At 39.8% G+C, this 14,819-nt stretch overlaps 1 protein-coding gene across 1 annotated transcript in view; it reads left to right on the top strand.

Annotated features, from left to right (window-relative positions):
* LOC104547319 (TBC1 domain family member 1-like) overlaps window positions 1–6,761 on the top strand; it is a 10,851-nt gene extending 4,090 nt beyond the window's left edge. Inside the window, exons 3-5 of the mRNA XM_010192953.1 lie at window positions 1,087–1,256; window positions 4,134–4,304; window positions 6,390–6,761. Of these exons, the coding sequence (XP_010191255.1) occupies window positions 1,087–1,256; window positions 4,134–4,304; window positions 6,390–6,590 (542 nt within the window). The 3' untranslated portion in view covers window positions 6,591–6,761. The remainder of the gene's footprint in view (window positions 1–1,086; window positions 1,257–4,133; window positions 4,305–6,389) is intronic.
* Window positions 6,762–14,819: the final 8,058 nt, after the last annotated feature.

Here is a 14,819-nt window from a genome sequence, read left to right as displayed (position 1 = left end):
AGCAAGAGATAAGCCCTTTAAAAATAAAAGTGTATTTAGAAAATATGAAATAAAACTACAGTATCTTCTCTCACTTTGTACCTCTACCAGTATTGTTTCACATGTTAGATGGTTTTGCCTGTGGTGAGCCCCTCAATAAAACTAGGATCAGATTCTGAGTTACAGTAGCAGGAAAGTCAAATGCCAGGCAGTGCTGTTTATGCCAGGGACAGATGGGGTTGTGAAGACAGGTTTCCTGTCTTTCGTCTTCTTTCATTGCAGTCTTCTATTTCTTTCCTCTATAAAGACATAGAGAACTTGTAAAGAAAAAGAAAAGAAAGGAAGTTGTATTGAAAGGTCACTATATGCTGTGGTTTCAGAGTGCTTGAATGTATGCCAGGTGCTGTCATTGCAAGGCCATCTGCAGTATTAACGCTTGAGCTCTATTACTAAGATTTCAGAGTACTTATTAATGTAGCTATTAGATATTAACGTAAGCGGTTGAGACACATACTAAAAATAAGCACATGCACGTGAAACTTGAGGCTGCTGGAAAGGGCTTGTTTAGCCTCATGTGCGTAGTGTTGTATTACTGAGATTTTGTAGCTTTCTCCACCAGGTGCGAAAAGAACAGAACCTCAGATTTTTGGTTGTGTCTTCAGGTGCAGTTTTTGCCTGTTTTATTAGGATTTTTAAATGGTATTTGGATTAGAATTCTATTCAATTCAGACTCCCATGAATGTCACAAAAGAAAAAAGTCGACAAAACTATTACATGCACAAAAAGTGGCAACACTGACCAACTTAACTATCTGGTTTATTGTGTACTCAGCTTAAATTTTAATTGGATTTTTTGGATGAAAACTCACTATACAACTTAATAATGGGTTATGTTAGTCAAATGTGCTATTCACAGTAATAATCTTGATCCCACAAACCTTTAAAAGCTATAGCCATGGTAACAAAAGCACATATCTGGCAGAGTGTGTCTAGCCTCCATATCACCTTTCTGAGAAGTTACTGTCCTTGGACATTTTACTGTTTTAATATTCTTGTCAAAAGATGTGCTTGCTTAATGTACTACTTTGTTTTTTCTTTGATTTCACAGATATGCTCTTTCTACAAGGATCAGAGGCTATATTTAAAGTGGCTTTAAGCCTTTTGGGAAGCCACAAGCCCTTGATTCTGCAGCATGAGAACCTAGAAACTATCGTTGATTTTATTAAAAGCACTCTCCCCAACTTGGGGTTGGTACAGATGGAAAAGACCATTAGTCAGGTATGAAATAATCTGAACATATGAGTAGTATGCAAAGAAATGCTCTTTTTAACAAGTTCTCGACAGAAAAACCACAACAGTGTATCATGTTACTTCAAGCTGAGAATTCTTTTATTGTAGTTCTGAAGATGTTGAAAACTTTTTGAAGCATGTGACTTGTATAGTACCTCTGTATTCGTATATCTCCATGTTGGTTATAGTAACTGTAAAAAGCCTTTAATGAAAATGAGTTTACTTTTGTTCTTTTTTCCTAAGTGTGCATAATGGCTCTTATTTGCAGCCATATTCTAGCCCATACACAGTGCATTCCACAGAAGAAGCACTAAAAACCTGGGCTAAAATCCTTCTTGAGTTTTTCTGTCTCCAAAGAATCTTGCTCTCCAAGTCTCATTTCAGAAGCAAAAATTGCCTTACAAGAGCCACAAATGCAGACCTTACTGACTGAAATTAGAAGCCTCCCCAGGTTGACTTTGTCTATGCTGGCTTTTACAGTGCTGGTTCAGTATGTGACAACAGTGCCTTTGTATTTCTGCCAGGAGTACGTGGGGCAGTGCAGTCTCTTGCAGTGAGCACTGACTCTAGGCAGCAGAAACTGGGAACCTTTGATACACTTCTTTAAATGGCAGACAAGGAAAATGATGCAATATTCCTAAACTAGCAGAAGGCCTCAGACAGTAACTGTGGGATTTGAAAAAAATCACAAACTATTGCAGTTAAGGCTTGTCTGTTTAGAAACCCTAACTGTTACTCATGGCATCTGATTTGCAGCAGGCAAATAGAAGATGAGTTTTAGCCTGTATTGCTGAAGGCCTTTTATGGTCCCAAACATGGGGGTTGTACTGCACAGAATTGCAAATGCCTTCCATTCAGCCAGGGCTGAAGGAGATCTGAAAAGCCTGTGGCTTGATAAAGAAAGCAGGCAGCGGCACAGGACACTGCAGAGTGCTTGCAAGGGCTCCTTTCTGATCCCTGGCAGCAGAGCTTCTAGGGGACGTGCTCAAACTAGGATGAGGAAAATTGCTTCTAGTGCTCACTATCAAAGGAAGGAGAGGAGAACTAGAAAGCCTGTGCGAGAGGAAGGAAAGCAAGTGGTTTTTAGGAGGCAAAGGGAATTGTGTTATCTGCTGGGCTGAAAGCCTGGAGTGGACAGCTCTGCAGAGACTTGGCGACCTGCAAGAAGCCATTGGCACTGAACAGAAGTGGGGAGAGAGACACTTTTTAGGCAGCTCTGAATGCTCTAAATTTAAAGTGAACAGGTAGAAGTGAGTTGAAGGGGGAGCAGATACCCCACTTTGATCAGCGCCGCCTTTGAAGAGAGCAGCTGGTTGTCCAGCCCAGTCCATACACAGCTTCTGGGCTTATCCCCATCCTCCTCACGCCTTCTGCCGCTTCACCTTTGGTTTACATGCCCTAACGTGCCTTCAGTTAGCTGGTTTTCAAGTTAAGCTTTTGATTTGCCTCATGTTTCCCTCCTTTCGGATTTGATACTCTGGGTATGACACGGGGATGTCCCTCCCTTCTGCAGAGCACAAAGACTAGAAGTGGCAGAGGTCATGAGAGGAACTAATGTTCTGCCCTGCTGCATGGTACAGTTTGTTTTATTTTAATTTCAACTGTGTGTGTGTTCTCAAGAGATACTCAGATCTACAGGAAAAGAAAGTTCCGTGTGTGTAGCCACACTCAAATTAAAATTGTTTCACCCTTCTGTACTTGAATGCTTACTATGTGTGTTTCCGCTGCTATACAGCTATTTTAGAGACATTTTAATAGCATACGTAACAGGTATCATAACCATTTTGTAAGCTTTTATTTTTTTTAACTAACAGGTAAAGTTTTATAAACAAAGTAGATAAATAAAATAGGTAATAATTCTTGTTATTTCAACAGGTATTTAAGATAGGATTTGATTTTCATTTAATTTCCAAAAAGAAATAAAGAAAATAAAAGAGGTTTGAAAAATAAATAATAACTCTTGAACTCCTATTCTTGTACAATTTTCCAGATACATTTTAAAAACAACTTTTGTTTCTGCTGTGTTCTATGATTGAAAGCTTACCCTTTTCATTTCCCACCCTCTTCACTGCTTTCAGAGGCGATAACTAGCTCAAGGATGTTAAAGTCATATTTCCTGAATAATTTGAAGGCAGATGTTTGCCAAAATCTGGAAAAAGGAAAATACAATAGCAGTTCTTTCCTTTGGGTCTCTCTGTGCACCTCTATTTATTTATCTGCTTCTAAAATAAAAATTTTTCTTAATATTCATGTATAATACTGAGCACTCATTTTGATGCTTATTCATAGTTAACAATAATAAAAATCTGCTTTGACATTACATAATGTTTCCATTAAGGGTATTAGTGTAAGGATAGATTATTTCATTTTCTTTCAGTCTCCAGGAGTACCATTGAATCATAAATAAACCTAGCAATGTTTGCTGATTTTCATTTAAAGCTTTAATTCTTCTTAGCCTTACACTTGTACATGTCACACATGGGCTTGGACCACACTTTTCTGAAGTGACATCAAATTACGAGTTTGTCTATGAGGGTTTATGCGAAACTGAGATGCATTATATTGGAAGTCTAAAAAGGAGAATACTCTACAAAGTTTACACTTCTTGAAAACTTTAGTGTGATTTTGCTGAAGTAAGGCAGCAAATCTGTAGCAAAGTTTCCAAGTAGATCCAGTGCTAATATATTGCAGTACTGCTGCCTCAGTCTTGCCATTTCCAGAGCAGGAAATGTGAATGCCAAAACTTAAGTCCTTTTTTTGTATGTAGTGATTAGATATCCTAGTCTAGATCCATAGATTTTAAAGCATTGAATGAGCTATATTTTTGATCTGCACAGCATCTAATAATATTTTTATACACAACAGGTGTTTGAAATGGATATTGCCAAGCAGTTGCAAGCTTATGAAGTTGAATACCATGTGCTTCAGGATGAGCTTAGAGATTCATCTTTAAATGACAGTCAGAGGCTGGATAAATTAGAAAAGGCAAACAGTAGCTTGCGCAAACAAAACTTTGATCTCCTGGAAGAACTGCAGGTACAACTTATGTTTCATATGTATTTAAGATTCCAATTTGTCCACCTTTTCTAAAGAGACCATCCTACACCAAGGCACAGAAGAGACTGGCGTTTGGTCTAGTGACTGTAAGCCATAGCCACTTCCAATTTTATTTAGTTAACCGTTAAAGTTTCAATGCAGAAGAAATTCTGAGGGGAGTGATTAGAGCATATGCTTACAGTTAGTGAAAAGTTGATTCATCACACTGTCTCTTCTCTTGTCATCTTCTACAGCTATGACTTTAATTACTGAAAATACACAAAGTGCTTTCTTAGCTTCATTTTTACGCTCTTGGTCACTGCTTTGATACAGCAAGGATACTAGTCTATCACCAATGGGAAAGCCAATGCCAGTGTCACAGTTAAAAGATATATCAGACATGGGATACATTGCCTATAAAGACATATTCTTTCTTACGAGATTTTTAAAAAAAAACTGTTACGCGGATTGTTTAGACAATTAATAATTTCTGATGCATGCTCAGTGACTGTTCAGTCTGCAGCTTTTTCAGAGGCAGTACACCTGGTTTCTGTAGGAGTTATTCTTTGCTTAACTGTTCAAGAAGTCAGCTTTCTGTCTGCTTTATGAGGACATCTGTTATAAAGCTTTAGACCATTTAGTTTGACAGAGAAAGGGACCTTAAGGGTAAGGAGCAGACATTTCAAGCCTCTAGCTTATTGTTAAAGACGTAGACTTTGTAAGATAATAGATGAGGGGAGGAATTCAGGTTTCTCAGCCATTGGTCCTATCATGACTAAAGTTAGCCAACTATGCAGACCTGATTGCCTCTCCTAACAAAAACCTGTTTAATCTGTAAATTCTGATTCTGTGAGATCTAAACCTGTTTCAGGTTCTAAGATAAGCCTTAGGGAAATCAGAAGAAGACATACTCCTCTGCAAGTTATTTTCATAAAGCTTCATGCACATGGACAAGGAAATTGTTGGATGTAGCATGGGGAAGAAGGATTTCTGGGATGAGATTCAAGATGTGATGTCCTATGGATGTGATGTCCTATACCTGCATTGGGAGATCTTACACGTCCTCCTGCCCCTAAAGACTTTGCAGCCCTAAGCAGTTTTTTTTGCAAAGCTTATTTCCACCTGAGTGCTGGCAAGTCAGCACCTAACATTGTAGTGGGGAACTTGACTGTTTGCAGTGTTGGAGCAGTCCCTTTGTCTTGGAGCTGGGCCTCATCAGCCTTTGTTTCCTGTGGTGAAAGGTGACCCAGCGCTGATGGGAGGAAAATGCATCACCAAACAGTGTAGGTCATGGTTTGTCAATATTTTGCCCCCAAAGGATGAACTTTTTAACCCACCATAATTGCAGGAAGGACAGTGAGCTCATCAGAAGGCAGATACTTCCCTGAAAGCCCTGCTCTTGTCTCCAAATGTTATCCAGTACTGGAACTGCCAAACATGTCTCTGCTTTTGTCAAAGCACCTCATCTACAGATGAGTTTGAATGATCTAATTCTTTGTTTCCCCATGAAGTGGAATGCCCATGTATGCAGCCTTTTGAAGGAGAATTTTTTGAATTTTTCAAGATGTGTTGTCGGTTTGCATATTGCACCCTCTTCCCTCTTTGCCTGCAAATCTGGCATTTGTTGGACTCAATGTCAAGATTAAATGATTCAGCTAATGGGCTGGGTTGTCTGTCCTTTGCAAAGCATGTGGAATTCAGCAAATATGGCTGGCTGAAAATGCCTCCCAACTGACCCATGCAGGGGCTTATCTTAACCTGCAGTTCTTTGGTATATAATTTGTAGGTTTAATAACTTTGTAATTTCACTACTTTGCATCATATTTTGAGTTTCATTGTGAACCAATCAAAGCAATCAAGTTGAGAGAGGGAAGTTTCTTGTTATAGACAACACCATAGTTGTAGTCTAGAGTACACAGTTCTATTAGCATTTATACTTGCATTTTACCTTTGCAATTTGAAAGTGTTTTATATGTATTAATGTATCTCAAAAAGGGTTTAAAGTTGGTTTCAGTTATTAATAAATTTCATTTTTCTTTTCTTCCCCTCCTTCCTCCCTCTCCTCTTTTCTTCTTGCTTTGAAAGGTGGCTAATGGAAAGATACAAAACCTTGAAGCCACAGTAGAGCTTTTATTGACCAATGAAGGCAAATTGAAGCAGTCCATTCGCACTCTTGAGCAGGAGCGAGCAGCTTTGCTGAAAGCAGTGGAAGAGATGAGGAAAAAGATCAGCGATACGGATGGGAAGCCTCTGCTTACTCAACAAGAACGCTTGGACGCTGACTGACATTCACAGCTGTACTGGAGCAGAGAAGCTGAGCAAGAAACCAAGGGAAGAACTGGGTCTTTTTGTCATGATCCATGGGGACTTGACATGGTCACCCTCATTGTACACGCCTTACTGTAGCAAAGCAAGATACGGGCATGGTGGCTTCCCATATCAGAGAAGCTGGTTTCTCGGGGAGAAGGCTCTTCTTGGTATGTAGAAATACTATGAGCAGAAAGGTGCCACATAATAATAAGCAGGACAAACTTAATAGTGTGTGCAGTCATACACAAAACACTGTAAAGATGTCATGGATTCTTCCATAAGTGCTTCTTAACCTAAGTGCTTTGTGTTTGTCACATACTTTCTTTGTGTGTAGATCACCACCATGTTAAATAGCACATCCTTTAGAACGTCCTCTGAAGAAATACAGCAGTGTAAAACCTTTGAAGGGATGAGTGCCCCATTGCAGCTATGCAGTGGTGACTTTTACAGAGAGTTTTGTGATTGGACTCAAGATATTTTTGGCAGCTTGGCTGGATTCTGTTAATTACGTTGTTTAAGCTTCAGAAAACTGCTTGCTGATGCTTAAAGGTGTCGATCTGTTGAATTCCGGAGACCTGCACTTCGTCATGTGTAACTATGCATAATTGGGGAGGTTGTCACCTGCTTTATAAGTACGTTGTTTTAATACATTTATTGTTTAACAACTGTTAATTTAGTTTATTGCTGGTTGGCATTATCTGATAAACGTACTGTAGATAGTAACTGCAATATGCTTAACAAAATACACTGACATTGGTTTGGTGAAGCCTGTGACTCTTGGATCATAATCCAAGGATTTATATTCAAACTCGTCAAGTTTCATATTATTTATTTGTGATCTGCTGTGTGATGTAAGACATCCTTTTGCTGGAAAACTAATGCCCACTGTCATTTTTTCCCTTCATTTGGTACTCTGTGCCCATCCATCTTCTGGAGAATGTTACTCTTTAAGACCTTTTCTGAAGTAGTGGAGGCATTTCAGAGCCTCATGTTGTGCCAGATATGCTTAAACTGTTTTATAAAGGGTATGGCAGTTTGAATTAGGACACCCATTATTTTTGCAATGCATCTTGCGAGTGAGATTACACATGTTAAAAAAAAAATAATTCTCAGTTTCCTTAATAGTTTTCAGGCCAGTTAAAGCACCACTGCTACAAGTGCAATAATATCCATGGATATCCAGTTGTTAGGGTTTGTTTCTGAATGAGGAACAGTGCCATAGTTTTGTTCAGTCCCTAAGCACAGAGTTAATAGGCATAAGTGTTTCGTTATGGTGGAGACTCACCAAGGAGATGTGATTTTTTTATTTTATTTTTTTTAAGTTTATGTTTTTATTTTTAACATTTCAAAGCACACAGTTTTTCTCTGACTGGCAATATAGAAAAGGTTTTGTTTTGCGTTTTCATTTTCTCATGCAATTCCCCCTGACACACTGTGGTTGTAGTTAAACATGAGAGCTGTAACATTCACCTGCTGTGCAGAACAAATACCTCTGTGTAGGTCAAAAAGAGAGAATTTACTCTTTAATTTCTAGAAGCTTTGTTTGATTCTGTCATGTCTTAAATATTTCTGGTTCTTGCGAATTCACTCTGTATTCACTCTAGTATTGAAAATTCAGATAAATCAATAATTATTAATCTGTTTACCTCATAGGCTTGGTTTTTTATTTGGAAATCCATATTGATGCTTCATGTTTAAAATCCTGTCCTAATAGACCTCATACTGTTAGAGCACTCCGTAATGTTGCATTTTTACAGCATGGTGCCATAATTCATACACTAACTTTTTAACAAGAGCAATAAAAAATAATAATCTATGCCTACATCTGTGTCTGTACATTTTTTGACATTTAAAAATAGAAACATAGTTGGTGGGTTGACAGTTCAGAACCACGTAAGATGAGACTTCCCCTGAAAGTACAGTAACATCTACAGTGGTTAGTAATGAAAACTCTTTGTCTCATACTCTTCTAAATATGCTAAGAATCCAGCTGTGATCTTGCACCTGCATCTGCATATGCTGACCAAGGTGAAGTACGTTCCACCTAACTGCAGGGCTGCATTCATTTCTGTGATATTTTGCTTCTCTGCCACTGTAAGTGGAGCACCACTTCCAGTCCAAAGCCTTTTAGTGAGAATTTGTGTCATTCCAGAAGTAAGTGCACTTAGATGAGAACTAAAGTCACTGTCCCCAGAATGCACAAATGTGGTAAATAGATAACAGGCAACTTTTTCTTTTCATGACTATATAGATGTGCCTGTTTCATTGTACCAGGGAGTTGAATTTTCTGTAGGTACAAATGAATTTTCTGCTTGTACATATGCAAATAAATACCATTTTGTTAAATATGTAAATGCCTGGCAAAGTGAGGGATCATGCCATCCACTGGTCCAGGGTCTGAATATGAATTAAATAGTTAAGTCTGCTGCTTACACTGAAGCAGATACATGGTATGCTGCTTCAGTATGTCCTTCCCCATCCTGTGCTGATTTTTGTCACCAGGCCTCTCCAGTTCAAGGGGCCAAAGTAAAGGAGTAGGGAGGAAGGTGATATCGCTTACCCACTTCCCAAGTTTGGGAGAGCTTGGGACTTTTCCCTTCAGAAGTATGAGAAATAAATAGTAGAGCCCAGAGCTCATCCCAGATACTTGCATCCACCTACACCCTGTAGCTGAGCATCCTTAAGTATATGTACAATTAGATTTCCTACTGTCTGAGTACCAGCAATTGTCATCACATACGGTCTTCCATATGAACAGTAATTTCTGATTCAGAGCTGAATGTTGTAAAAGAAAATCTGCAAATCCATGCACTGGCCCTTAGTAGGAATCCTGAGTGAAACAATCCTGGAAAATACAAGTTGAAATACTCAACATTTTCTCCACCTCTCACTTCTGTAGATAAAAATCCCCAGGAGTGATGCTTAGTTTTTGAAGAAAAACAACCAAACAAAAACAAACAATGAAAAAGGAAGGAAGGAGTTCACTTGTATGCTCAAAGTGGGCTTCCAAAGGGGAATGACCATGGCAGCAGTGTGCAGTGTGAGTGTGCTAGTGAATGGCATTGCTGCGGTAATCTGGGTTAGCCTGAAATGTGGAAAGAACAACTGCTGGCATGTGTGGCAAGAAAAAGGTGGCTCCTGTAAAGCCATGGCAGTGAACAGCACTGCATGGCTGGAGGGCCTCTGTGGTATGGTGCAGTCACTGGGTTCTGGTTTGTTTTTTCCAACTAGTACAAGTAGTAGTTTATGGTAGGTACTTGTGACTCCCTGTACTTCTGGCTGTTTGATGTGCTTTTATAGTTTGCCCTGTTGTCTATCTCTGGAGATTATTATTTAATACAGAATCTGAGAATGACGGTATAGTGCCTATCATGTGGGGAGGTCAAAGCACTTTCACACAGGCACATATCGCAGGTCTTCCCCTCTTCAGAGTGAGAAATGAGTCACAAAGAAGTTCAATGACTTGCAGCAAATATTTCAGTTTCTCACTGGTTGCTGGCACTGAAATCCAGATCCTCTAAGTCATGATCAGTCTCGCTACTTGTCTGAGAGATTGTTCCAGAAGGTCTGTAATGTGTACTCAGCACAGGTGATACTCTGCCGAAACAACGTAAACTGGGAAGCGCCATCACAGCTCTACCTCACTCCCAGCAGTAACTCACTGTCTTACTAAAACATGTTGTCTCCTTACCAGGTAAGCTGCCCCCTAACGTGCAGCCCCATGGCACAGCTCACATTACAGGTCTGCATCGCTTCTGATTCCGGTGCTGGGCTGGTCAGAGCTTGTTTAGGCACCTGCACGCCACTGCTCTTCATTGAGCAAGAAAGCCAGTGCTTTTAGAGCTTCCTTAGGGACCTCCAACACGATGGTTGCACTGTGTAAAAGGGACCGTGCCAGTCTCCCATCTGTTTCAAAATACTGTGATCGGTGTTCTTTTCCACTTCAAACAGTGCACCATATTTGCATGCTATGTTGATGACACCAAAAAAGCACCTAAAACAAAAAGAATACATTTTGACTACAACTGGATGAATGCCATGGTTGCTTGAGGCACCTTAGATCAGTGCACAGTATTTATACTGTGTCACACCCTGTGATGTGAAGTATTTTTTCTTTACAGAGCTTTACTAGGATAGATATGTGGGAGGGAGAAGGCTGGCAGCAAGTTAACCGTCGGGAGTGCAAGCTAGGCATTGCTTTCGGAAGGCACATGTGTGGCTTACACCCTCCTAAATTAGGGTGGATCACTGGGTACTCATTTGCTTATGCAGCTGCCAGAAAGTGCCCCTTTCATCTAAACAAACCTTAGGCTGCGAGAATTCAGTGCCTCAAAGTAGGCCTTCTCAGCATAACCCAAAGCGAATCAGTAAGCACTTCATTATGTAGAAGACTCTACTTATTCCTTTGAATAAATGGAACTTTTTTTCTTCTGTCTAATTGCATCTCATATTTTTATGGTATTAGAAAAGCTTTGGGGCTATAGATGCTAAAATATGATTTAACTCCTCTTACAGAGAGAATAGAGATTAATAAAACAGAGGTTCTGGAGAAGCTTGTACTAGCGCCCCATCCCTGACTTTTCTCATGCAACATTTCAGAACCCCAAAGAGAATTTGAGAAATCTTCCTGACATTTCTAAAGTGTTCTGTTTCACAAGTAGAAATTGCTGCTACAGAAAGAGATAGAAGAAGGATTCTGCTTTTGAATAGGAATAAAATAACCAACAAAAATGTTTTGGCAATGGTCATACAGGTCCTAGCCTCTGGTTGCCTACTTCTTTCTGTCACTTTTCTGTAATACCTTTCCTTTTGTTATTTTACACTAGACGGCTTGTCTACAAAGGAGATATAAATACATTTTTCATTTTCCAGCTAAGAGCAGAATATGATAATTACCTTTTATATCTGTCCTTCCATTACTAATGAGAGTCAAGTTTCCATTTCTCATTAGGTATTTGCAAGTCAGTCTAATCAAGATGGTCCTCAGGAAAAAAAATCTTGCTACATGATTCACTCTGCTTCTCTCAAGGTGGGTTTGGGTTTTTTTGGCAGTTTAACTAGCATGTAAGAAGCTTGCAAGTTCTGTTTTCTTAGATTTTTTTTTTCCATAAGCTGTTACTGGATGAACAAATACTTAAAACACTCCTACAGGGACTCTTTTTCCATGTTTCCAACACCCAGTGCTTAGAATGTTGTTGTCCCTGTAGGTAGTGAAATACATTGCAATGTCTAAGATTGTGAATTGCCAAGGCAACATTTCACTCAAAGAGCGTGTTTCTTCCACGTCTGAGTTAGGATGAGCTGAGTAGCTTAAAGAGCTGGCCACTGAGCTCCTGATGCCATAGATTCTTGATGGAATTATTGATACATGTTATTTGCAGTTTTCTTCTAGGGTGTATCATTAAAAAAATCTGATCCCAAAACAAACCAAACAAAACCTGAAATGCAGTTGCTCTTCAGTATTCGGTGGCCTGCTACACCAGTTGTGAGGAATCTCAAATGAAGGTTTCGGTGGCTGCAGACTGAGGTCACAGGCCAATACAGAGAAGAGGAAACCTTGCAATTGGCAAAGTTGCGATGTAACAGTATTTAAGTAAGGAATAATTATAAAGCATTTGGCATGCATTCCATACAGTAAACTTAGCAAGAAGGTTGTTAAATAAACATGTTCATTTTGAGAGAATGAAAAACTAAGATGCTTATTAAATATTGAAAGATACGGACTGTCAAGAGGAGAATATTTAAGGCCAGCCATGATAAAGCTGTGACAATTTCAAGACCTGCATTAGGATGTCCGACATGCAATAAAGAGGTATGAGTGCGAATAACATTGAACTGAGAGGCAATACAGATCTGACCATAGTGAAATCATCTGGATAAGCTTTAGAAAACCATCAGGGTTTTTTGGAGTTCCTGATGGAGTTCACAGAGGCAGGCCTCGGGGCAAGCATGGTTTCTCAGTTGAAGGAAAACAGGTGTTCTTTTTGAACAGTACAGAAAGTCAGCTAAGACTTGATCACATAACCTAGTCATCTGGTCAGAGAGGTTACTTGTTGCTGAAATGGAAAACAAAGGAAGACTTTAATATAAAATATCCTCTGACAGCCTCTGGCATACCTCTGGGTTACACTGATGATGAGAACAAGCTTCAGTTTCAATAGTAGCTAGAGACAACAATTAAGTAACAATTTAAGTAGCAACTTCCGGTTATGGACACTTTTACAACATGAAACCTTGCTGCGACTGATTCACAAAATTTGTATTTTACTGTTTGACTGTTAAATCTGCGACCTTAGCTTCACTGTTTGATGCTAAGCTGCTAAAATACACCAACAGAACAGAAAAATTGCTTTAATGCACTGGCTTTGCAGGAAGACAATACAAAGCATGGTGAGACAGAGCGTAAGTAGGTGTTTTATCCTACCTGTACAGAAATTATATCTGCACAGACTGCAGGTGGCTCACATGGCTCCTGCAGGATTTAATGGGATTGTGCGATGGAGTCAGATACAACCACTGACTGCAATGTCACTGTGTGCTGGTTCAGATGTGCTGGCTGGCATGAAAGGTGCCATAGCGAGCCATTATCCCTGCTCTGGTAGCTGCTGAGCTTTGTATGGGGTAGGAAAAATGACTCTGTGTTAGTCTAAATCAAGCATGCATAAACAGCATGTTCTATCCTCTGAACATCTTTAGGCATCCAAAATTATGAGCTTTTTTAAATTTATTTTTTTTAAAAAGCAACATTTCATATTCTCTCATATTTTGTTCCAAGCATCTCAGTTCTAGAAAGTACTATTTTAAGTGGTGCAGATGTTTACAAGACATCACTAAATAGGTCCAGATTAAGGCAACAATTGCTTAAAATTGTGGACAAATTAAAGAATATATATTTGGAGATTTGAGTGGATACACACTAATTATTATTTGCAGAGTGTGTCCCCCAAGTACAGTAAATTCTTGTTTCCCTTTGCTTAAAACTTCATGCCTCAACAAAGGATAAAAACTTCCATTGTCAGCTTTTGCTTAAAAAAGAAGTAGGAAGTTCTATGATTAAAGGAACATGGGTGTGTGTGAGAGAAGGAGGAAATGAGAGTTTCAGAAGCAAAGAGCTGACAGCAGGGATTTACCAGGCCCTTTCTGTGACCTCCAAAGTGATCCCAGCAAACAAGTGCTGTAGCTTACAAATTTCGGGAATTTTTAGTCACTGCAGCATGATCTCAGAGAAAATGTTATCGTATACTTTCCCTTGAAAGTTCCTTCTGTATTCTCCTCCCACCAGCTGCTCTGTCTTGCAACCTAAAGATGGGCCATGCATGTAGCACAGACACAAGTCAAAACACCTGCAAGCTCTGTTGTCTGTCACTTAACCAATATATCGTGATGAGCCAACCAGTCAAGAAAAAAACTTACAGCACTGGCAACCAAGGTTCTTGCCTCAGCCCATGGGGTCCGCAGGAGTCCCTGCTATGCCCTGACTCTAATCCTGTGCATTTTGGTAAGCATTATCTTCTGGAAAGCCAGCAGGGTGTGATCCAGAAGGCATCAAGAGATTATGACTTTGCCACTTCCTATGACAATTTGATCTAGGAGAGAAGTTCAAACACGAATGAAAGGCTGGAAACCCACAGAGCCAACAAACATATTTTTTTGTTCAGGCAGATCAACCACTGGGATAAAGAGTCCTTAAAAGATTTGATGCTTTGTCCTCCATTGGCTTCATTATCAGGTGTGGTTTCTGCCCAGCAGGTGTTGATATTGCCAGCCCTTTCACCCCTGCCAAGGAATCATCCAAGGCAATGGGCAGTCTGAAAGTTTTTGTGCATGTCAGGATCTTGCTTTTTCTATCAGCAGCTGAAGGACGTATGTTAGGCCATGTCCCATTCCTAACGCATGGTATCAAACCCAGTTCCTCCCCTCAGTTCCTGATCCTTGGCTACTTTCTCAAGGCCTTTCTCCTCACATTTCTGTCAGTAGATTTTTAAAAAGCTGTCTGTGATCTGAAAAATACTGAACCTACCAAATGCAGTAGTTCATTTCACCGAGAACCCACACCTTACTGCTCTGCTTCCTAGCCAAGTTTATGAGTCTGGGGTCTGTGCAGTCCTAGTACAGTTATGTCGTCGCACTTTGGAGTGAGCCAGTGCCCAGCAAGCTTGGAGCACAGAAGGAGCTCACTCGCGTCAGCCTACACCGTTCCCTGCA

Source organism: Mesitornis unicolor, unplaced genomic scaffold (assembly GCF_000695765.1).
Source record: "Mesitornis unicolor isolate BGI_N332 unplaced genomic scaffold, ASM69576v1 scaffold2021, whole genome shotgun sequence".
Classification (NCBI taxonomy): domain Eukaryota; kingdom Metazoa; phylum Chordata; class Aves; order Mesitornithiformes; family Mesitornithidae; genus Mesitornis; species Mesitornis unicolor.
This window is presented reverse-complemented; position numbering and strand designations above follow the sequence as displayed.